General features: G+C 42.7%; 2 protein-coding genes across 6 annotated transcripts; one reads left to right on the top strand and one right to left on the bottom strand.

Moving 5' to 3' along the window:
* Positions 1 to 1,316: 1,316 nt before the first annotated feature.
* Positions 1,317 to 13,049, bottom strand: LOC116270962 (translation initiation factor IF-2-like). The gene is made up of 3 exons (XM_031656959.1): positions 12,998 to 13,049; positions 8,144 to 8,274; positions 1,317 to 3,295 (listed from the first exon to the last, which is right to left on the bottom strand). Exons 1-3 carry the CDS (start codon positions 13,047 to 13,049, stop codon positions 2,684 to 2,686), a joined length of 795 nt encoding a protein of 264 aa, XP_031512819.1. The 3' UTR covers positions 1,317 to 2,683.
* Positions 2,957 to 19,886, top strand: VEZF1 (vascular endothelial zinc finger 1). 5 transcript variants are annotated; one of them, XM_021929084.2, is made up of 7 exons: positions 2,957 to 3,127; positions 5,751 to 5,962; positions 7,824 to 8,518; positions 9,283 to 9,346; positions 10,426 to 10,609; positions 12,176 to 12,328; positions 16,513 to 19,886. In XM_021929084.2, the coding sequence occupies exons 2-7, from the start codon at positions 5,957 to 5,959 to the stop codon at positions 16,938 to 16,940; spliced, it is 1,530 nt and encodes a 509-aa protein (XP_021784776.1). In that variant the 5' UTR covers positions 2,957 to 3,127; positions 5,751 to 5,956; the 3' UTR covers positions 16,941 to 19,886. The 5 variants fall into 5 exon arrangements, with proteins under 5 accessions (XP_021784776.1, XP_003912848.1, XP_009188594.1 ...); XM_021929083.2 differs by having other exon boundaries at positions 3,111 to 3,127; positions 10,408 to 10,609; XM_003912799.3 differs by lacking the exon at positions 5,751 to 5,962.
* The last annotated feature ends 2,279 nt before the right edge of the window (positions 19,887 to 22,165 follow it).

Below are 22,165 nucleotides of genomic sequence, written 5' to 3' on the forward strand. Positions count from 1 at the left end.
ATAGGCATCTTCCTTTGTTATGTGTCATTAGCCCTTTGCCCGTTTACCTTAGGGTTCTTTGAAGGAGAAATGGATGGGAGAAAACCTGTCACTTGGAAAAAGTAAAAGGAATAATTAACTGACTCAGAGCTTATGTGCAGAGTTCCCAGCCTCAAAGTTAATCTGGAACTGCTCGATAGCACCAATAAAAATATTTATTTCACATCTGTTATTTCTGGAAAATGTCCTAAGCATCTTACATATATTTCTCATTAAATTCACAGGTGGCCATTGTGAGGTAGATATTTTGTTCTCATTTTCTAGATGAGGAAGCTGAGACCCTAAAAGGTTAGGTGACAGGTTATACAACTTGGAGTGTGGGAGGAGGAGAGAGGAACCTGAACAGGGCAAGTTGGGGATCTGACTTTTGTTTGGGTGGGTGTAGGCACATTGTATTTTTGGTTTAGACACTTTATTCATCATGGCTGAAGGTAATACCATTTACTCACCGAAAACTGTTTACAATAATCAAGATGAATTTACTGTCTTTGAACATCTGTCTTTTGACTGGACCCCAGTAGATAGTCTGTGGAAATTCACTTAAGGAGAGGGCTCCTTTTTGTTTGGTTAGAGAAATTGTCTGTCCTAAAGGTAGAAATAGCCCCTTCTAGGTACGGATGGAGCATTTGATCATACTGATTTCATTATATTCCTCTAACAGTTGGAACTGATTGTTTTTGAGTACTTGTTTCAAACTTCTGAATATTTTCCTTCTGGAAAGTAGCTCAGTGTTTAAAATTTATATTAACTTAAAAAGTTAATTTTCTTTTTAAAGATGTTTGAGGAGCAATAAACAATTCTGGTTTTGTCTTATGGATAGAAATAGAATTAGCCATTTTCCTCAAGAAAAGTGATTCTTCTGAATCTTATTTCTTCAGTAATGAGAACTGGACTGTTTTCACTTGACCTCTGTTTCCTGTTAGTGGGAAACCCCTCCCCAGAGGTGCTGTGTGAAAGATTCCTGGGGAAAGAGTTTCTAGATCCCAGCATAACAAGTTCAAAAGAGCCCAGTGATATTGTCATTAGAATAATGGTCTTCATTAAGTACTGGTTTTCATAATCTTGAAGCTTCATTTTCACCAATTTGAAAGGCAGTAGCTAGGGAGGAGAGACTATGCAGGGAAGAAGGAAAACTCAGGAGTGCATCACAGACCTTGAGTTAAGGCAGGGAAGAAGCAGATTTGCTGTCCACTGAATGAAAATAAAAAGAATTCCATTGTCCAAGGTCAGAGCAAGAACATAAAGGTTTTAGTTTACTTAGTTAATTCCTTAGGTTTGGACATTACAGGAGACATGGGGGTCACCCATAGCAATTTAGCTGATAAATGTATCAGAAACTCTTTCATCATTTTCTGTCCCCTCCTGTCTTAGGCTGACCGGTTCCCTGATGTGTTACCTGCTTCTGCTACTGATCCAAACTGCAGAACTTCTCCCCCAAGGCCTCCAGGCAGTATCCAATGGGGAATCAGCTCTAAAAGGAACCAGACCAACGTTTTCCAGCCCCTTCATTCTGGTGACTGAGGGGAGGAAAGAATGGGAGGGGGTATTCTTGTCTAGTGGATGGAAAGGAAACACACTGTCAAATTATTGTATCTCCTTGGTTTTCTATTACAGTAGAATTCTCCAGCCATATTTTTATTGTCTATGGGGGAAGTTGGAGATGGTGACCTTGATTAGAAGTGTCTGGAGGGGGAAAAATGGAGGGGATAAGATTCAGTTGGTTTTGGAAAATGTTGAAGTCTTAATGCGTCCATCTGAAGAATGTTTCCTAAAAGCAGAGTTTATAAAAATATCACTGATACAGCCTGCCCCCTCATTTCCCTGCCACAGGAGATGTCTTGGACTAGAGACACTTGTTTAATAATAGCTTGTCTCTGATATTCCCAGTAGCTACCCTCTGTGTGAGGAAAGGATAGAAATGTTCAGGACATCATCATACAGGCTCCTCATCTACAAAGTTCCAGTAGCAGTGACGCCTACACGGAAGACTTGGAACTGCAAACACAGAGGCTGGGGTCACCTCAGTGACATCTCCTGACGCTGTCCAACCAGAAGTTCGATTTTTGTTCTGGGGGTGAAGGAGGAAACAGACTGTACTAAAGGACTAAAATAATTTCTTGTCTATACTATCTCACTTGTTTTTATTTTTGGCGGGAGAGGAGGGGTGTTGGGATAGAATTTCACATCCTATCTTGGAGTGAAGGGGAGGATGGGGAGGCTCAGCCCTTCACCCAAGAATAACCCAGTAATGACATCTCTACGCGTGGGAAGTGTTTCCCTCCACACTGGGAGGATCTGAGGCTGCACCCCAGTGGGATTCCCTGCTCGAGTTGGAAGGCCATCTAGCCATGAGATGCATATCATAGCGAGAGCGCGGAGGGCTTAGCCGACCGGGGAGGAAATGCCAGAGGGAAGAGACACTCGAAGTCGAAAGGGCTTCCCCCAATTTGGAGGTGGGGACCATGCTGTGCATGAGCGATTGAAGAGCCGGGTGTCCGCTGTGGCCTGTGCCCTCCGCTGAGGATCTGACAGGGACGCTACGGTGCTGGACACCGTGTCTGAGTCACGGGAGACGGCCCAGCTGTGCCCAGCGGGCCAGCGCCAGACCCTGGCGTCCTCCATCTTCTCTCCTGAGCTCCCCCTGCTACAGCTGCCTGAGCCACGGACCGCAGCACCACACACCCCCGCGGGGGGGGACGCCGCGCCCCATCCCCGCCCCGGGCCCCACCCCAGCCCCCCCGCGGGGGCCCTGACCCCACCGCCAGCGGGCACTGGCTGAGCTCCGAGGCGGCGAGCCGGCAGCGGGGACGCCCAGAGGGGGTCCGGGCGACTGGGGGCGGCGGCGGCCGGGCCGGGGCCCCCCCCCCGCCCGCGCTCGCCGCCGCGGTGGTGCGTCCCGGAGGTTACCGGAAGTGGCCGCGCTCGGCGCTGCCATGTTGAGGAGCCGCCGCTGCCGTTGCCGCCGCCGCCGCCGCCGCTTTGTTGTCGCCTCCTCCGGCTGAGGAGGCTCCCCGAGCGGGGGGAGTGGGGAGGAGGGGGGTCGGCCGCCGCAGCCATGGAGGCCAACTGGACCGCGTTCCTGTTCCAGGTACTGGGGGCCCCCCCGGGGGGGCACGGGGGGGACAGGGGGGCCGGGCCCCGGGCTGGCGGGCGGGCGGGCGCTCCTCCTCCCCTCCCTCCCGGCTCCGCTCTCCGGCCCGGCCTTAATCCCCCTTTGTTTTTCCGCCCGCCCGCCCGCCCCGGCGGAGCGGGGCTGCTGAGGTGAAAGGAGGCGGCCTCACGGGGTGCGGGGGAGAGAGCAGGCCTCGGGGTGAACCCGGGGGCCCCCCAGCACACACACGCACACACACACACTCACACACACCCTTCCCTCCCGCCCTGAAGGGGAAGGGAGGAGGCCGGTCGCTGTCACCACCCCGCGGCCCAGAGAAAGGAGGGCGCCGGGCCGCTGGATAGCGCGGGCTGCTGGGCCACTGCGTGCCGGCCCGGTCCGGCACGGTGGGGTGAGGAGGTCGCCAGGTCCTGCTCTGAGTCCCCTCCAGCCACTTCATCCATCTTTCGCTTGTTCTCTTTTCACCTCCCTCTTTTTTTTGTGTGTGTGCGTGCCTGTATTGACTTTCTGACCCCCTCTCGTGTCCCCGCGAATAGCGGGTATCCCTATGTTCCCCGCCACTCCCCCTCACCGCCACCACCCCTCTCGTGTTTACCCAGTTCGGGGGGGGGAAGGATGTTGTGAGTGTGTATCCCCTCCCCAAACTTTTTCACTGGATTTACATTTTTTCTTTCCCAAGCCTCAGCCGAGCCTTGGCAGCTGACACCTTCTCCCTCTGTCCAGCTCTCCCGCCGTCCCATTGAGCCCGGGGAATCCCCCAGCCGGGCCGGCCCAGGGCGGGGGGAGCGGTGGGGGCCGGGACTCTTGGAGGCCCGACCTTCTCCCGAAGCGCTTTTCTTTCTCGGCCCACCTCGAACGTTTCCTCCAAGTGGAGAGAGCAAACAAAGTCCGCTTACAAAGCCCCCAGATGAGTCACTCTCTGGGATGTTGGTCTTCGCTTTTTTGCAAGAAACTTGAAAGTGGCTGTAGCCGATCTGTTTTGGCAATTCTCTTGCCCGCCCACTTTAGATGGGGGACCCCTCTTTGGCAGATCTAGGCTGGAACTTATTTTTTTCCTACTCCTTTCTATTTGCAAACGAAGCATTTAGTGGGCAGTAGCGATGAGCTCACGAGGAAACTTCGGAACTGGAGGAGGTTAGGAAGCTCGTCACTTTTAAGTGCGTTCTTCCCGCCTCTCTGAGTTATTTTCCTTTGAATACTTGGTGAAATCCCAAACGCGTAGCTGGGGCGCTTGATACCTTTTGGAACTAACAGGAACGGATGCAGAATTTTCAAAAAATTATTCTCCCAGCCACTGGATTCATCCTAGTGGAGTTAATGTAGGGATTTGGATAACTCAGAAATTACCTATTGTGTAGACTGGCCTTTTGTTTTAAGACCGATTTTTTCACATGTGGGCAATTTGATCTTTAAGTAGTTACGAAAATATATTTGGGCTTCTTAAAATTGAAAATACCCAACATTATGGAATTCATGAACTTCCCCCTTTTCTCATTCTGGTCAGTGTTGTTTTATTGTACTTTGATGAGCTTGCTAATAATGTGATAAACCAACTTGAAAATGCATTGGAAAAGAAATGATATATAACTAGCATGCATCCAGGTTGGTGTAAAGGTGGCACATACTTTTCCCCAGAAAAAAGCTCAAATAGTCATTTTAAAATATGGGATTGATGGGCCACTGAAGTGTTTTTCTTATGTGATTAAAAACCATATTAAGCATGGTGTCTATACAGATTGAAAAAGAAAAAAAAAAGAGTTCTTCATGTAAAGGAAAAACCCATAACGCATCTTTGGAAAGCTGGTTGAAAAATCTTTTGAAATACTTTTTAAAAATTATTTTTTCCCCTGGATAAAACAAATGCCAAGCGTTTATTGATCAACTTTTTAATTGGATTTTATATTATTTAATTTTTTTCAGCTATTAAAATCTTTTTTTCCACCTGATGGAGAAGTGTGAAAACAAATATTTGATCCTGGGCTTGGCAATGTGTGCAGTGAAATTTGTTGGAAAACTTAAAATTTAGAGCCGAGAGCAGTTGAATGGGTAAAGAGAATATTTCAGTCTTTTCTATGGAAAGGTATGAATAGACTTAATCAGTTCTGGTTTTAAGTAATTTTCACTGGGGATATGGAGTTAAGTTATCTTGTTTGTTTCCTGGAGCATCCTGTTGAATTTATATTTTAAAAGAATTTAATGCCTGCTTGCTTTCCAGATAACTTGGTGGAAAGTGAAAGCTATAGCTATTAAAATGTTTGATGGATGATTCTTCTAACAGGACATTCAAGATATGACTCACCGATGTTAATTTGTTCAGTACAAAATCTTTTACCCTCTGGCACTGGAGATTTCATGGTGCCATATCCTACTACCCTGGGTGATGAAATAACATTTCTGTTTTGTTTCTTGCCAGCCCCAGGAAAAGGAAAGCTTGGGCAAGGTTAAAAAGCCTTGCAGTTGAAAGAGATGGGATATAAAATTAAAACTTTGGTTTGATAATGCTAGTCAAATAAAAGCCTACCCAGAAGTTATATTTTTAAAATAAATCACTTCACTGAAGGCTGGCTGTGGTTGTTATTTTACTCTGTCTCTCCCCCAGAGAACAAGTTGGGAAAACCCAGTTCCCCCTTAGAAGGCTTCATGTAGAAGTGTGGGGATCCTAGGAATCCTCAGAGAGTGATTCCTGTAGTGGTTCTACAGCATTTCACCCAAGAAGCAGGGACCTGGTGTGACCCTCGTGTGAGAGTGAGCTTCAGCAATGCTGTAAAAATACTTTATGTTGCCACAGACATCTGAATTGGTAAAATGGCAGTAAGTGCTTTTAGTACTCCATTGTACTAATGGTTGTTTAGAGTTGAAAAATGCCTCTAAATGCTATAAGTCTGAACTTTGTCCAGAAGATCTGCATTCCCTATTATCTGATCTGTTAGCCTTTGAAATTGTATATCTTCAGCTATCTTCAGCTATTAACTATTTGTATACTGTATGGAAACTTGAGTATCCTACAGCCAGGTTGGAAAAGGGATTACGACTGGAGTCCAAATTCTGTAAGTTCCTACTGATGTCACCTGGGTTGATAGACCCTTGTATTTACAGGAGCTTCACAAATTAGATTAAAAGCGGACTGTAATTTGCTAGGAGCAGTAAGTCCAGAAAGAGACTCATAAGTAACCACATAATTTCTGAGAATGCTTCCAGGACTCAAAGGGTGATTACATCAAAATTATTAAATTGAAACTGAGCACTCTGGATACTACACCTCCTAATCATTTGGGGGAGACGAGTTCCAGGCTTAACTGTTATGCTGCCACCAAGTAAACATAGAGCAATGTGTGGTAGATGTTCTTACCCATCAGAGGAGGAGCTGTGAGTGAGTGTGTGCGTTTCTCCTCTTTTTTTCGTCCTTAATCAAGTTAGCTGTGGGACTTGTGGTTATAGAGTAAGAAGGGTAAATAACTGTCTAAAGTGTCTAAGATGATGGGATGGGCCCCTAGTAGGACATTGTATGCTTAAAATATTTGAAACTCCTCTTGAGTGCATGCATCCTATTAGGATTACAAAACTCAAAGCATAGGGGCTTGGGCTCACTGTCAAGAGTTTCAAAAATAATGTTGGTAAAGAACAACATATTAGGAAGAACTATTTCAGGAATTTTTTCCATCATTTCCTAAATGTTTATCAGTATGGAGAATTTTGAAAGTATCAGAACCAAGAGAGGAACTACTCATAAATGCCAAGAACCTGACCCATGGTGAAATTTTGGTTTCAGTGCAGCCAAAAGAATTTACAGTGTGCAGCCTCCAGTTTTGGGAGTGGAGAAGCACATCATAACAGCAAATGTCTAATACTTTATTGAAACCTACAACTGCTGGAAGAAGATAAATATGAAAGGAATATAAGTGTTTATAGTTTGTTTTTCTCATTAGTCTGTCTTTGAGAGTTTGGGATTTGAACAGCTAGTGTTGCTGAAAGATGCAGACTTCAGTATACAATTAAATAATCCGAGAAACAACTGACAGGTGTTTTGCTATGGGCTACCTTCACAGATGCCTTCCAGGTTGCTTAAGAGCAGATTTTGTTTCAACTAAACCTTTTAGTAGTCAAGTGAAAACTTAAAGTTAACAACTAGCAAATGTGTTTAGAGAACTAGATTTCTTTCATCACTTAGCAACAGCCCCTTCCTCAATCTGAGTTTTCTGATAGACATGATGCTTTTCTTCTGGGTGATAGACAAATAGATGATTATGTTATTGTGTGTACGTGAGTGTGTATGTGTGTGTTGCTGCAGTAAGGTACTATTAAATCTGGAGTTTTTGTTTTTTTTTTTTTAATATGTTATTTAAACTTAGTTTCAGCACTGACAGACTAATGCAAACTGATTTCATCAGCTGGTCTGTCCCTTATGAACCAGGATAGTGTGTAGTTTAGTCAGCTGTTTAAAAGCAAGATCACTGTCAGCAACTTAGTTGCAAAAGTTTTGTGTCTGCACAGTGATTTTTCAATGCTTTGTATTGTGAGCTCTTAGAGTAACTAGGTGGTTGCTGGATTACCACTGCAGAGTAGCTGATAGGTTCTTTGACTGTTTCTTCTAGTCTCTATTGCCTGGAGCATGTTGAATTTCGAAGGCCTTTGTGAGAGGCTGAGTTTCTGAAGTGTAAATGTTTGGTTTTAGGCCCATGAAGCTTCCCATCACCAACAGCAGGCAGCACAGAACAGTTTGCTGCCCCTCCTGAGCTCTGCTGTGGAGCCCCCTGATCAGAAACCCTTGCTTCCAATACCAATAACTCAGAAACCTCAGGGTGCACCAGAAACATTAAAGGATGCCATTGGGATTAAAAAAGAAAAACCCAAAACTTCATTTGTGTGCACTTACTGCAGTAAAGCTTTCAGGGACAGCTATCACCTGAGGCGCCACGAATCCTGCCACACAGGGATCAAGTTGGTGTCCCGGCCAAAGAAAACCCCCACCACGGTGGTTCCCCTTATTTCTACCATCGCTGGGGACAGCAGCCGAACTTCGTTGGTCTCGACCATTGCAGGCATCTTGTCAACAGTCACTACATCTTCCTCGGGCACCAACCCCAGTAGCAGTGCCAGCACCACAGCTATGCCAGTGACCCAATCTGTCAAGAAACCCAGTAAGCCTGTCAAGAAGAACCATGCTTGTGAGATGTGTGGGAAGGCCTTCCGAGATGTGTACCATCTCAATCGGCACAAGCTCTCCCATTCAGATGAGAAGCCCTTCGAGTGTCCTATTTGTAATCAGCGCTTCAAGAGGAAGGACCGGATGACTTACCATGTGAGGTCTCATGAAGGAGGCATCACCAAACCCTATACTTGCAGTGTTTGTGGGAAAGGCTTCTCAAGGTACTGCATTTTGCTTTGCTTTGCTTTGTTTCATTATGGTATCAGTGTACTTCAGTTTTGTCTCCATGTGATCTAGAATTTTTATGTGAGAACAGATGTGGACAGACCTGTGTTATTAGAGGAGATTGGTGATAGATAAAGAAGTATTAACACCTTCAGGTCTAACCCCAGTTTGGTGTGATTGACAAGTGGTGACATAGTGATTAACCTGTTTTTTTCACTTAACAAGTGCCTCGGTGGACTCAGGCTTTCATTTGGAACATGAATACTTACCACTGCAAAACCACCAGTTTTCAGTTCAGTTGGGGCACTAGACATGAGGGTCACTGTGCAAATTAAAGTAACATTTCTTGGAAGTTGGTATGACCTTGGATGTTCTTAATTAAACTTTTAGACTGTTTTTTCATTTTTCTGAAAGCACCAACATTTCACTAATTTTCATTTTTTAAAGTTTTTAGAGTTAGTATAGTGGTAGCTGTTTCTGGCAGGTGTTAAGAGTAAAACTTCAGGTAGTTTGTGATTGTAAAGAATCAAGACAATATGATCTGATGTTGACTAGGAGAGAAAATTAACAAGTAGAGGCCTGAGACTTTGTTTATGGTAAGAGAGGGAAGGAGACTTGCACTGGGGGAGGGAGGTTGGTAATTCTGCTAGCTTTCTGTAAAATGCACCCCCTCCCAATCTGCCAAGCATGTAAGCATCACATAAATAGCATTTCTCTGTGTGTTCGATTATATCTTCTGTTGAAACTCTCTTTTTCACAGGCCTGACCACTTAAGCTGTCACGTAAAACATGTGCATTCAACAGAAAGACCCTTCAAATGCCAAGTAAGAGTTAAAATGACTTATCCTTAGTGTAGCACTTATCCAGAAGGTCTGAAGCAGTTGAATCTCACCAGTCTTGAATAGTCTTAAAATCACTGACCTCAGTAAATGTGGCCCATTTGACTTCTAGTTTTATAAAATATAACTGACAGCCTCTGTTTCTGTAAAGCAAGATCATTTAAAAATTTAAGTGTGTTGTTTTTGTTAAGCTATATTTCCCTTTCTTTGGGCAATAGTATTTTTTGTTAGGAAAAAAACGTTACGGTCTTGCAAAGGTGGTTGTGTATTTGAAATGAATAAAGGAATAAAGGGCTTTAATTTCTGGGTTGACTATTGAAGATGTTTTAACTGTAATAGGAGAAAATAATGAATTTTTCTCCCAAATGTTATCACTTACCGGATTTTTGTCTGTTATTACCAAATTGGAGCACTTTCTAGTTGTTTAAAAATCCATTCCAGTTAATGATTTTATTTGACATCAGTTATAATAATGAAAAGATTAAGAATTTTGCTAAATCAAATGACCGTTTTAGGCATTGGTAATTCTAGTTTGTTGCTGGAAGTCTTTTAGTGCACCTTTCAGTTAAGTTTGTTAATGACTGATTTTATTAAGTAAATGATTTGAATTCTAAGAAGGATCTAATTGGAGGAAGGAAGCTAGTGTCATTGAGTGAGTGCCTGCTATGTATACCAGGCTCTTCTTAATCCACTAGTAATTTTGTGAGAGATGTTATTATCCCCATTTTACAGATGAAGAAACCTTCAGATAGGTTAACCAACTTGTTCAACATTATGCTGTTTAGTAAATTGTGGAGCTCAACTTAAACCCAGGTTTAACTTACCCTAAAGCTTACATTTTTTGTGCTACTCTGTGTTGATGTATTTTCTTCCTTTAAAATGGAAGAGTCTAAAATTTATGAAGTGTTTTATTATGATTATGATTCTAGGTAACATATGCAATTAAAATTAAACTAGTTGTCAGCTTGCATATGTGGATAGGGTAATGCATAGAATATAACGTACTTTAAAATGAGTAGAACAGGATAGTCTATATTTAAAAAAAGTTTTCCTCCCTCATGCAGACATGCACTGCTGCCTTTGCCACCAAAGACAGACTGCGGACACACATGGTGCGCCACGAAGGCAAGGTATCATGTAACATCTGTGGGAAGCTCCTGAGTGCAGCATACATCACCAGCCACTTAAAGACTCATGGGCAGAGCCAAAGTATCAACTGTAATACATGTAAACAAGGCATCAGTAAAAGTAGGTGGTGCTTCAGATTTTATTTCTTTTATATTTCAGATTGGTGAAATATGCATGTTTTCATAATGTATCAAAGGTATTAATATGTTTATATGTTTCCTCCTATTGCCAACATGTGCAAACAGGCAACAATGGACAGAATATATTTGTGTCAGAACTATGCTTTACTTTCATGTATGCAAACAGAATTGATAAGCTGCTAATAACCTTTAAGGTGAAAGCAGTGTTAATAAGCGTGCTTTTCAAACCCAAATCTGTAGAGAAATGAGATATCATATCCACTTGCAGGTTTAAATGTTTTGCTTGCCTTAAATTCAGAGTTGAAGATAGAATACTTGCATTTACCCAGGATTTTTCTTTTAAGATTGCCCTAACCACTAGAAGAAGGCATTTTCCTAATCCTTTATTCTATTATATATGTATTTTATGCAGTAGAAACATCAAATTCTCAAAAAAATAGGTGGCCACAGGAGAATGGGGAAGAAAACTTAATGTGTGTTATATCTATCCATTTTTGCTTCTTTGTAAGTATGTTGGGTTTGTTATCTAGTGTGTTGTACTTTATAAGCATTCACTTCTTTTTTTTTTTTTTGAGATGGAATCTTCGCCCTGTTGCCCAGGCTGGAGTGCAATGGCACGATCCCGACTCACTGCAACCTCTGCCTTCCAGGTTCAAGCGAGTCTCCTGCCTCAGCCTCCCAAGCAACTGGGATTACAGGCGCACACCGCCACGCCCAGCTACTTTTTTTGTATTTTCATAGAGACATCATTTCACCGTGCTGCTCAGGCTAGTCTCGAACTCCTGAGCTCAGACAATCCACCTGCCTTGGCCTCCCAAAGTGCTAGGATTACAGACGTGAGCCACTGCACCTGACCCATAAACATGCACTTTTAGTGTACATTGTTGTGGTCAAGTAAAAAATATTTTGTTGAATGTTGATTAGTCCTATATTAATATTATCAAACTTCCATTTTTTTTTTTTTTTTTTTTTTTTTGAGACGGAGTCTCGCTCTGTCACCCAGGCTGGAGTGCAGTGGCCGGATCTCAGCTCACTGCAAGCTCCGCCTCCCGGGTTCACGCCATTCTCCTGCCTCAGCCTCCCGAGTAGCTGGGACTACAGGCGCCTGCGACCTCGCCCGGCTAAGTTTTTGTATTTTTAGTAGAGACGAGGTTTCACTGTGTTAGCCAGGATGGTCTCGATCTCCTGACCTCGTGATCCGCCCGTCTCGGCCTCCCAAAGTGCTGGGATTACAGGCTTGAGCCACCGCGCCCGGCCTCAAACTTCCATTTTTAAAGACACTTGGTTTGTTTTTTTTTTTGACACTTGGTTTTTTTTTATAGCAAAGATTCCTTTTCTCTTTTATATTGTTTTTCGCTAATTCTCTAGACTTTTTAGTGCTTGTTTATTTCGACCAATGTAGACACAGCAGTAGAAAAGATGCACTTACTAAGAGCTATCAGGTTAAATGGTTAAGATCACAGAAGCATGAGAAGTCAATTTTGAAAAAAAAAACGGCAACAGTTTTACAGGTAAATACAGTGTTTTTGGTTTGTCTTTGTAATAGCATGCATGAGTGAAGAGACCAGTAACCAAAAGCAGCAGCAGCAGCAGCAGCAGCAACAACAACAACAACAACAACAACATGTGACAAGCTGGCCAGGAAAGCAGGTAGAAACACTGAGACTGTGGGAAGAAGCTGTTAAAGCAAGGAAGAAAGGTAAGGCACAGCTTCCAGTGTTGAAAATATGGCTAGAGAAGTGTTTTCATTTAGTATGCCAAGTGATCAAAGGTAGAGAAGCCACAGTTTTAGGAAATGTAGCTTAATGGAAACATGGAAATAGTGCATGCTGGGAAATATCTGGTAAAGTATAGTTATTGGCAGATAAGTTATTACTAGGAATTAAAAGTTCTCAGTACTTCTATCATGTTCTTTCTTTTGATTTACTTTTTGTTACAAACTTGGAGCCAAAATTGGTCCTTTGCTATGCCCAGAGTTGCATTTTTATTTTCAAGTTGCTGTCAATCTCCATGCATTGTGGGTTTTTTTTTAACCTTTCTAAAATATTCCCACTTTTAGAGGTGGATATCCTTGTGTGTACATAAGTTCATTTTCTTACAACTGTGCTGTTTTTGCTCTTTAGTGTTCTTTTTCATTGTATTATTTATTACATGTTTCAGATTCTATAGTGTTGATGTCTTTTCTCTTGGTCACACCCTTAAATCTCCTTCAGTCCATCACTATGGCTGGCCTTAACATACCTAGTCTTCTGCTGCTGAGGACTTTACTGTAATTGCTTAAAAAATTTTAAATGATTTGCTTTTCTCTCGTGTATATCATCTAACAAATCAGTTGGAATATCAGTTTTCAATGTACTTTTCAACTTACCTAGTACAGCTTTGGCTTCTGGACTATTGTGCAGCCATTTCAAATGAATCATTTTGTCAATGTACCATGAGCCAAAGGGCAGATTTGTAAATTCCTTCTTCCTCCTCCACCTCTGCAGTGTCTTACTATGTTAAATGTTAAGGAATCCTCTATCTGTGGGCTCCTCTGTATGTAATTCCTTTTCTGTGTAGTTTCTTCCATCTTTTGCTTCTTTGCTTCGTGTAGCGTGGCCCTCAGAGTGATCCCTTCTGTTTTTTTTTTTTTTAGACAGTCTCTCGCTCTGTTGCCCAGGTTTGAGTGCAGTGGCGTGATCTCGGCTCACTGCAGCCTCCACCTCCTTTGTGCCTCAGCCTCCCGAGTAGCCAGGACGACAGGTGTGTGCCACCACACCTGGCTAATTTTTGTATTTTCACTAGAGACAGGGTTTTGCCATGTTGGCCAGGCTGCTCTTGAACTCCTGATCTCAAGTGATCCACCCATCTCAGACTCCCAAAGTTCTGGGATTACAGGCATGAGCCACCGCACCTGGCCAGAGTGATCTCTAAACCTCCTATACCTGGATAAAAATAAAAGGAATAGCATTCTTCTTTTTTTTTTTTGAGATGGAGTTTCACTCTTATTGCCCAGGCTGGAGTGCAATGGCGTGATCTTGGCTCACTGCAACTTCTACCTCCTGGGTTCAAGCGATTCTCCTGCCTCAGCCTCCCGAGTAGCTGGGATTACAGGCATATGCCACCATGCCCAGCTAATTTTGTATTTTTAGTAGAGACAGGGTTTCTCCATGTTGGTCAGTCTGGTCTCAAATTCCCGACCACAGGTGATCCGCCCGCCTCGCCCTCCCGAAGTGCTGGGATTACAGGCATGAGCCACCAGGCTCAGTCAGCTTTCTTTTTCATACATTTACTGGCATTGGAAGAAAAGAGTACAGCAGTCCATATAGGCTTTCCACCATTCCTCAGGTGCTGCTTGTTCCTAGCTTCCATTTGAAGATTTGTCATTATTTTAATAAAATGTTTTGGCCAGGTGTGATGGCTCACACCTATAATTCCAGCACTTCAGGAAGCCAAGGTGGGAGGATCACTTGAGGCCAGGAGTTTGAGACCAGCCTGGGCAACATGGCAAGACCCCGTCTCTACAAAAACTCAAAAAAAAAAAAAAAAATTTAGCCGGACGTGACAGTGCGTGTCTATAGTCCCCGCTACTCAGGAAGCTAAGGTGAGAAGGTCGCTTGAACCCAGGAGTTTGAGGCTGCAGTGAGCTACAATTGCATCACTGCACTCCAGCCTAGACAACAGATTGAGACCCCCATCTCAAAAAAAAAAAAACAACTTTTGTGTTAGAATGGGGAGAGGGGACTGGCAATGGGGAGGAAAAAGTGTAGTGCTATGGTAATTGTATAGTGCGTTGAAAGTATATTATGAAGGGTATTTTACTTAGATAAGGAGTAAAAATGTTTAAGTCATAGTAAAAGGTCACTTAGATTAAAAAGAAAACACGGGGGAGGAGGTAAGGGGGTCAGCAAATAAGAAAGTAAAAATTCTTTGGTGAAAGCAGGCGGAGAATATCCTCAGCAATACTCCCAGCACCTTAAAGTGAATTGGTTTTCTCTCATTCTCTCTCTTGGTGTACTCCTCTATTTGGTATTGTATTTCAGTTTGCTTGCACAATAAGACTTGATTGTTTAGCTCATCTTCTGACTTCCATGAAACAAAATGTTATTGTATTCCCATTCATAGCGTGAATCTCTCTGGAAAAGACCACTGATGTTAGAAACCTCTGTATTCATATTAGTAAATGTCACATTTTAGGGGAGAGGAGACTCCTGACCTGAAAACCTAAACTTGAATTTACAGCATCCCTTTAAATATTAGGCCTAAATAAGCTAACGTAAGTTTTCAAACCTGATTGATGATCATATCATCTGGGAAGCTTTTTAAAAATACACATTTCCCAGGTTGCATCTAAATTATCTAAATTTCACTATTGATTTTCCTGGAGTCCTTTTGTATTTTTTGAAGTCCTCTAGATAGTTGATTTTGATAATCACCCAGGTTTGGGAATCCCTGATAGGGAGAATGGTGTATGCCAAAGTTACATTGTATTGCTCAAGTAAGGGCTGCTTAACTCAAGGGTCCCCCTGCGGTGATAAGACCTTTGTGGATCACATACAGATCTCTATCGTTAGTTCAAGTATGTTTCTCCATTTTGACAGCCAAGTCACAGCTAGCCTACCCATCATTTTACTGCTGTTTTCTGGTGCTGAATTTTGTTGAGGGGTGGGTTGGGGGTGTTACCTTGAAGGGAAGTATTTTTTAAGAAGTGTGTAGACTTGGCTCACACCTTAATCCCAGCACTTTGGGAGGCTGAGGTGACAAATCGCTTGAGCCTAGGAGGAGACCAGCCTGGGCAACATGGTGAAACCCGATCTCTACAGAAAACACAAAAATTAGCTGGGCATGGTGGTACGCACCTGTAGTCTCAGCTACTTGGTAGACTAAAGTGGGAGGATTACTTGAGCCTTGAAGGTTTGTGGCTGCAGTAAGCCATGATCATGCTACTGCACTCCAGCGTGAGCAACAGAAGGAGACCCTGTCCCAGAAAAAAAAGTGTTCAGGTTTTGTTGGGTCAGAAGGACCAGGGACCACTAACTCACTGCAGGGTCTCCTTGCCTAGCTAGTTCTCTTTAGTATGTTTGGTGGTATGTGTAATATGTAGAGTTAAAGATACTAGGCATAAAATAGGTGATTGTATCAACATCAGAAACAGAAGAAGAAATGGGAGTGAGGAGAACATGAACTTATTGAGGAGTGTTTTTTTTCTTTCCTAATGTAGTTAAGAGACATAACCAGAAAGAATAAGATTATTTAACTGAAACATATTTCTAAAACTGAAACAAACAGATGATACTAAAATAGCTTGTTTATCGTTTCCCAGTTATGCATTTTTAAAACCGTAACAGAATGTGACTTCATGTCTCAGGCTTTAACATACTTATTGAGTATGCACACCTCTCTGTGCTAGTTACAGTGTGCCTTATGAGAAGATTTTTCTGATTATCTGTTATTGTGTAACCATTGGCCCAGCTCTGTGTAAACAAGCTCTTTAGCCTGGCCTGCTGGAGGTTGGCTCTTCCCAGGAAAGTTTTTAGAACTCAGAGGAACTGCATGAAGTAGTAGTGAGAACACTTAGCCCTGCACTGCAGAAGTTAACTGATCCTCTCAGCATCATTGTGAGGTAGGTAAGTAAATCTGAACTTGAAACCTAAAGTGCAAGGCTAAACAAGTTGCTTAAGTCCTTACAGGAGGTATAGCATCAGAAGGTGATTCATACACTGGGATCCCTGGCCCCCAGGCTTGTGCTCAGAAAGACCCTCTGTTCTGTTGACCACTTGATAGAAAACTGGAATTTGATTAAATGTTTGACATTTTTAATGAAAAGAAATTGATTCAGAAACTGTTTGTGAATTTTGCTCACTGTTTTGAGAATCTAAAGACCCTTTTGTCTTCTTATTTTAGAAGCTGCTAACCTGTGCCAAACCTCGACGGCTGCTACAACACCTGTGACTCTCACTACTCCATTCAATATAACATCCTCTGTGTCATCTGGAACTATGTCAAACCCAGTCACAGTGGCAGCTGCAATGAGCATGAGAAGTCCAGTAAATGTTTCAAGTGCAGTTAACATAACCAGCCCAATGAACATAGGGCATCCTGTAACTATAACCAGTCCATTATCCATGACCTCTCCTTTAACACTCACTACCCCAGTCAACCTCCCCACCCCCGTCACTGCCCCAGTGAATATAGCACACCCTGTCACCATCACATCTCCAATGAATCTGCCCACGCCTATGACATTAGCTGCCCCTCTCAATATAGCAATGAGACCTGTAGAGAGCATGCCTTTCTTGCCCCAAGCTTTGCCTACATCACCGCCTTGGTAAACAGTATTATAAAATCAAAATATGGGTTAAAGTAAATATTTACCAGCAACTTAACTTTTAGTTGATTAAAGCAAAAAGTAAACCATGAAATTGGGAGATTTTGTTATATTAGTTAATAAGAGTGTGGTAGCATTTTCCTCCAATTTGGCTGGGATTATTCAAAGTAGGGTGTGTATGTAACTTATCACTGGACCACTTTAGTTTAATCAGAAATTCCTTTTAGCTGACAACATTGCTTAAACAGGATAGTAGTTGGCAAGATGAAATGCCAGAATTAAAACCAATCATAAATAAGTAGAACCCACTTCAAAATAAAAAAAAAAAAAAACAGCATTATTATTTCTAATCCCAAGGAATCACTTTATTGTAAACACTAGCAGAACTCTTCTCCCTATACAAGGTGGATGGCTGATTTTAACCTGAAATTCTAAATCCACAGATTGAGAGCTAGTGTAGAATTGTCTGTGTTTATTGTTTTTATGAGTAAATACATGCATTGTCATAATAAAATGCATTTCAGAGAATATGCATTTTACCTTTGGGAATATGTTAATTTCAGGCAGCATTCCCTATGGGAAAGGTGATACCAGCTCTGATATGCAAAGCATATGATAATTTATCATTCTAACTTCAACATATAATAGGGATTGTGACCTGATATTTGGAGATGTAAATATTGCTCAGCATATTAATCCCGATGGAAAATAGCATTGTAGTTGACTTTTTAAAAAAAAAATTTAAAAAAATCTACAAATTGTGTTTTGCTAAGAAAAGCCTCAACTGACAGAGGAGAAGTCAAGTGTGTGGACAGGCAGCCTCCTAACAAACAGAGGCCAACGGGACTCCTGTTTAGGAGCCAAGGAGTACTTTGGAACAGTTCAAATATATTGCTTTAAATTGGAAGACGCTGGAGGCACTGGGATGTGATATGCCCCTCTCTCTCCCAATCAGAGCCTGTTGATGTTACAACAGGGACAGATGTGTTAGTTGCTCACTAGAGTTTATGTCTTATATTAAATTGTATACAGTTTTTATTCTAACCACTAACTAGGTAGTATATGCCCCTTCAGAACATGCAGAGTGTATCTTTTTTAAAATTTCTCCTTCCGTTCCTTAAGTATTGCTCAGATTTGTTCAACTTTGTAAATATGGACATCACTTTTTTTTTTTTTCTTTGAGAAAACACTTGTATCAGCTTTGTGGTGGTTTCAGGGAGACAGCTGTCTGCACTCCCTGTAGAAACCCAGCAATGATTGTGCACGTTGAGACATGTGCTTTTTATTTCTTAGCAGGATATTTTATCTCTGTACATAAAGTAGAAACCAAAAGCTAGGGAAACAGATACTCTTTACACCATCATGCCACACATTGTTTTTAAAGCATTGTGTTAAAAAAAAAAAGTTAAACCAAGACGCTGTGATTTTTTTTTTAAGTTGCAATATGTTTTTGGTTTTTTTCATTTTTTAATCATTGCAGTTAAGAGAAATGGAAATTAGTTGTGTTAATCTTGCAGAATGTTTGCAGGACTGACTATCAAACTGGATGATTTCCGTTTATACCCTACTGTGTCAGTTCAAGCATCAAAATACCTTGCATCTGAGGCAGACTTCCTACATCAGGGACAGGTATCTGTGTGTCATTATACAAAACAGTTCTAGGGGGTTGAACTACATAGTAAAAAAAATAAAATAAATAGTACTTAGTGTAAAATAATTTTATAAATGATCTTTTGTACTTTAGGACATTAAATTGTACAACTTTTGTATATATAAAAGCTTAGGAACTTTCTGTTTAGCAGGAAGGCAACACATTCCTACACTTTTAATGTATATGTTTGTTATAATGTCCATGTAAACATGCCCTATGTTTGTGCCTTTTAATTAGTTTGTCTCAATAAACAAAATGTAGAGAAAAATATGTAGCTATGACTTTGTTACAACTGTTCTTATCCACAGTACAAAAATGGTTTGTTTTTAATATGTAGAGCATTATGTGTGGACTACTGGAAGGACTCGTGTAGGGAAAGCCCAAGAATGACCCTGCTGAGGCCTGAATTGGGAGGCACAGTGGCTACATTTGGAGGAAGTCCACATTCCCTGGCATGCAGACCCAAAATTGGGTTCTGGCTCTGCCTGCTGGGATCTGTTATCTCTGATGGGCTGGCAATCATAATCCACAATTCAGACAGCCCAGGCTTCCTCCACAGTGGTCCAGGGAGCAGTCCTCAGTGGGGGCAGGTGTGGGCCCTACCCCTAAGCTAGAATGTGGTTGTCAGAACCCTGAAAGTATTAGTTCTAAAAAAAAAAAAAAGATATATACTAGAAATAATTGTTTTATCAATTCATTGTATAATAAACAGGAGTGAGACTTCATTGTATGACTTCAGTTAAAATGCTATTTTGTATGCATTCTTTATTCACTTAAGAAGCTTGTCTGCAATAATAAAGCCACGTCATGTCTTCTTTTGGGAGAGAGAGAGTCGATGGCAGGAGGGGGTTGTGGGTGGGCCACTGAAAAGGGGGACCGAATAGGTTGTGTGGTGAAATTCTCCTGTGTCTTGGAACTGGAACTGAGTTTCGATGTTGATGAACTGATTCAACCAGGTGTTGAAGGCACGACGGCCACTGCTCTACGAAAAGGGAGAGTATGTTTTTCCCTTCTGGTTGTAACCTGGTTAAGAGCTTCCCCTTTATCAGATTGGCAGCTAAACAGTTGTATTAGATAATCCTTAAATTTGACATCCAGCCTGTTATGCTCTAGGTTTCGCTGCTTGGCCTGCATTTGCTTTTTATTGTGTATCCATTCCCCTCCTACGGTGTGCTCCTAAATGAAGGTTTCTATGTAAGCAGATGATGATTTTACCTGTCAATACCAGCACTGTATTACTAACATGCAAAATACTGCAGATTTATTTTGAAAATTAAAGTTAACCGGTCACAAATGTTATGATGGATTGCTTAATACCTCAGAAGCTTCATCAGTTTGCTCTGATAATAGAAAAATTTTTCAAGTACTATCTTTTCAGGTGTGCACATCTCAGTATTGGGTTGGAGAGAGGAAAGGTCCAGTATCAGGCTGATTGAAGGGTGGAAGGGCACCAGACTGCCCTTGGTAGGTGCACCCTCCCAAGCAACTTGGGTAAGGCCCAGGAAGCCAGGACTGGAGGCAGTGGCCACAGGTTGAGGTCCCTGTCCTACCCAAAAGAGAAGATGGGTTTAAAACATTTCTTCTCATGCTCTAGGACCCAATTTCCTTAGTTGAAAGGGGTGTTAAGCTGAGTCCCTTGCCCATTTGTGTTCAACTAGATTTATTAGATGTCCACTGAGGACCAACAATGTGCCACACACTGTTAGGCACTAAGGGGCATGAAAAGTTGATTAAGACATGGTTGCTGCCTTCAACGAGGCTGTTAAGGGAGATATGACGAGTGATGGTATCACCAGAGAGCAAATCAGGATGAATGTGACACTTCATTCAATGAAAAAGTTTTGGATACCTACATCTGTTTTATATAGAATTGAGGCTTTCCAAACTTCCTGTGATAATTGCTTTAGTCCTTTAGTGACTCAGTGAACACAGCTGGAGGAAAGTGTTCTTCGTGCTGTTTTTGTCCTGGGAACAAGGGAAGTGTTAGTTCACCGAGTTGCTAGTTAATCATTCCAGTCCTGGCTGTTTAGGTGTCCCCACTCATCTCAAGGGGCCCTGTAGTTTGGTCCTCTCTGAACAGACCTGGGTTTAGGATGTAGAGGGGATAGTGGAGGTTTTCACTTCAGTGTACTCAAGGATCATTGGACAAAAAGTCCAATCTGTTCATGGGACAGTAATCAATTTTTCCTCCCTGCCCTAATAGTCTTGGCCATCAGTCTTGCACTTTTTCCACTTCCTCCTTAAAGAGTCTTGTATCCTGAAAGAATGCCATTTGTCCCTGGTTTGGGTCTATAAATCTTCCCCACAGCTGGCCTGACATTGGCAGATTACTGGAAAATCTCCCCTTGTAAAAATAGGGGGCTAGGCAGGGTGCGGTGTCTCACTCTGTAATCCCAGCACTTTGGGAGGCCAAGGCAAGCAGATCACAAGGTCAGGAGATGGAGACTCTTCTGGCTAACACGGTGAAATGCTGTCTCTACTAAAAATACAAAAAATTAGCCGGGCATGGTGGTGGGTGCCTGTAGTCCCAGCTACTCGGGAGGCTGAGGCAGGAGAATGGCATGAACCCAGGAGGCGGAGGTTGCAGTGAGCCGAGACTGCGCCACTGCACTCCAGCCTGGGTGACAGAGCAAGACTCTGTCTCAAAAAAAAAAAAAAAAAAAAAAAAGGTGGGGACTGGCCGGTTAGTGTGTAAATGCCAGGGCAGAATACTGACTAAGTTTGTGCATTAGTCCAGATTCCAGCTTCTCTTGGTTGCCCACCTCTGAGCAATCTAAGGCCCATGTAGTTCCCAAAAAAGGAATGAAGGATCACGAGCTTTCCTTTGAATCTTTGCATGAGGTAGCCCTCTCCTTAGACCTACCCATTAGGGGTTGGCTAGTTAGCCTTCCTCTTCGCAAGATAGGCACTTGACCCAGATCTTGGCTCTGGGCCATGAAGGTCAAGTACACATCACTTTACAAACCCACCCTGGATCACTTGAGGCAAGGATTTGAAGACCAGCCTGGCCAACATGGCAAAACCCCGTGTCTACTAAAAATACAAAAATTAGCTAGGTGTGGTGGTGCACGCCTGTAGTCCCAGCTACTCAGGAGGCTGAGACATAAGGATTGCTTGAACCTGGGAGGCAGAGGTTGCAGTGAGCTGAGATTGTGCCACTGCACTGCAGCCTAGGCAACAGAGCAAGATGCTGTCTTAAAACAAACAAATGAACAAAAAAACCGCCCTGATAGTTTTTGTTGTTGTTTTTGTTTGTTTGTTTGTTTTTGAGATGGCGTTTTGCTCTGGTTGCCCAGGCTCGAGTGCAATGGTATGATCTCGGCTCACCGGAACCTCCGCCTCCCGGGTTCAAGTGATTCTCCTGTCTCAGGCTCCCAAGTAGTTGGGATTACAGGCATGCACCACCACGCCCAGCTAATGTTGTATTTTTAGTAGAGATGGGGTTTCTCCATATTGGTCAGGCTGGTCTTGAACTCCCGACCTCAGGTGATCCACCTGCCTTGGCCTCCCGAAGTGGTGGGATTACAGGTGTGAGCCACTGTGCCAGCCCTGCCCTGATAGTTTTTACCATGACATGA

Source organism: Papio anubis, chromosome 17, assembly GCF_008728515.1.
Source record: "Papio anubis isolate 15944 chromosome 17, Panubis1.0, whole genome shotgun sequence".
Lineage (NCBI taxonomy): Eukaryota > Metazoa > Chordata > Mammalia > Primates > Cercopithecidae > Papio > Papio anubis.